General features: G+C 54.6%; 1 protein-coding gene across 1 annotated transcript; it reads left to right on the top strand.

The window, feature by feature from the left end:
• Nucleotides 1–138: 138 nt before the first annotated feature.
• On the top strand, nucleotides 139–1862 carry DACRYDRAFT_67125 (MFS general substrate transporter). The gene is made up of 3 exons (XM_040775837.1): nucleotides 139–195; nucleotides 251–780; nucleotides 830–1862. Exons 1-3 carry the CDS (start codon nucleotides 145–147, stop codon nucleotides 1809–1811), a joined length of 1563 nt encoding a protein of 520 aa, XP_040628181.1. The 5' UTR covers nucleotides 139–144; the 3' UTR covers nucleotides 1812–1862.
• Nucleotides 1863–2240: the final 378 nt, after the last annotated feature.

The raw sequence follows: 2240 nt of genomic DNA, 5'->3' as shown, positions 1-2240 counted from the left end.
ACTCCTACTCTTGTCGACCAGAATGAGGAGAGGAGTCTTGATGCTCTCACTCTCTCCACCCCACCAAAGAAGGCAGAGGCTGTCGTCACCGAGAGCAGCGAGTCAGAAGAGAACGTGACGTTCAAGAAAGACTTCGGCTTCTGGATGATCATCCTTTCTCTCTGTGTCACATCGATCTTGGCTGCTCTTGATCTGGTATGTTTCCACCCTCTCATTGCTATTTTGCGCGGGTGGCTAAGATGTTTTATAGACGGCCGTGTCCACTGCTCTCCCCACGATCGTCGACGACCTGCATGGGGGGTCCGACTTTGTCTGGATCGGTTCCGCCTTCACGCTCTCTTCCACCGCCATCCTTCCGCTGTCCGGCAACATCGCCACGATCTTCGGACGCCAGTGGGCCCTACTCTCCTTTATTTTTCTTTTCGCCGTCGGCAGTGCCGTCACCGGCTCGGCTAGAGACATGCCCTCGATTATTGCGGGTCGGACCGTCCAAGGTTTGGGCGGCGGAGGCATCCTCTCCCTAGCAGAGATCGTCGTTGCGGACCTGGTGCCTCTCCGCGAGCGAGGCGTCTATCTCGGCATCCTTGGTGCTACGTGGTCTCTCGCGAGCGCCATCGGCCCGCCCATTGGAGGTGCGCTTGCGCAAGTCGGACAATGGAGGTGGCTGTTCTACCTCAATCTGCCTCTTTGCGGGATGGCATTCTTTTTGACACTCATTTACCTCAAGCTGAAGAGGCCGCCAGGGTCGATCACCGACAAGCTGGCGAGGATTGACTGGATGTGAGTGCGCATTGATCTAGCCTGGGGAAGCTTGCTGATCGTGAAATAGCGGTAACGTCATCATTATCATCGGTGCCACCCTCACTGTTGTCGCCCTCGTCGAAGGCGGTATCACCCATCCGTGGAACTCGTATCAGATCCTTGTGCCCCTCATCCTGGGCCTGGTTTTTAACGCCTTCTTCCTCGTGTACGAAAGCTACTGGGTGAAAGGGGAGCCGATGGTGCCCTTCGACATTCTCTCGAACTGGACTTCTCTGAGCGGCTACGCTGCCACCTTCGTTCACGGCATCGTCTCAATCATGCTCATCTACTATCTCCCTGTCTTCTTCCAGGGTTCGCAAAACGCGTCACCCGTCGAAAGCAGCATCCACCTGTTCCCTTCCGCGTTCAGCATCGCTCCTGCAGGTATTGTTGTAGGCATCACTGTGGCCATGACCAACCATTATGTGGCCCAGAACGTCTTCGCATGGATGTTGTTAATGATCGGGTTCGGGCTGTTCACCACTCTTAACAAGGACAGCTCGACCGGTGCTTGGGTCGGATACCAGCTGATCGCCGCTATTGGCGTGGGTATCCTGTTCCCCGTGACGACGTTCCCCATCCTTGCCCCGTTACCCATCACGAAGACCGCGCACGCACTCGCATACTACACCTTCTTGAGAGTGCTAGCCCAGACGTTCGGCGTCAGCATCGGAGCCACGGTTCTGCAGAACGAACTCATCCGATTTCTCCCGCCAGCGTTCACGGCACTTTTCCCCTCGGGGGTCAACATCGCGTACGCGGCTATTCCGCAGATCCCAACTCTTGCACAACCGCTGCAGGACGAAGTGCGGGTAGCGTTCGCCAACAGTCTGTCAACGCTGTGGAAAGTTGCACTGGGACTTTCAGCCGGAGGCTTGATGACGACCTTCGTCATGAGGCAAATTCATTTGCATGTGGAGACCGACAGCGACTGGGGTCGGCACCACAAGCCAAAGGAGGGAGATGTCGAGAAGAACGTGCCTACGCAAACACTGGCGCAACCGGTGTGAGGGGTGTGTATTGCAAGTACGGAATGTGAGTGAGCACCAGTTAGAGATACCTCATTGGTCTACACACACGCATGTATTTCTAGCCAGGTTTGAGCCAATGCTAGCATCCATTCATGATAATTTATCTGTACTTTTTTGAATCAGCATCGTCTAATATTCTGTGTCTTATGTTATCCCTCACGATCCCAATCATTCATCAACGCACACTCCCTTCCCATTATGGACTCACGGAAAACGGCAGCGTGTGTTTGGATGGAGACCGACGTGTATCAACAATTTGAGTGGTAAAACGCTCTACTCTCGTAGGCTTGGCTAGAAATACATGTGTAGACTAATGGGGTGGGGTGTCTCTAACTTGTGCTCACTCATATTCCGTGCTTGCCATGCACACCCCTCACACCGGTTGCGCCAGCGTCTCCATAGGGACCA

The sequence above is a fragment of the Dacryopinax primogenitus genome (genome assembly GCF_000292625.1).
Source record: "Dacryopinax primogenitus strain DJM-731 SS1 chromosome Unknown DACRYscaffold_10, whole genome shotgun sequence".
In the NCBI taxonomy this organism is placed as follows: Eukaryota; Fungi; Basidiomycota; class Dacrymycetes; order Dacrymycetales; family Dacrymycetaceae; genus Dacryopinax; species Dacryopinax primogenitus.
This window is presented reverse-complemented; position numbering and strand designations above follow the sequence as displayed.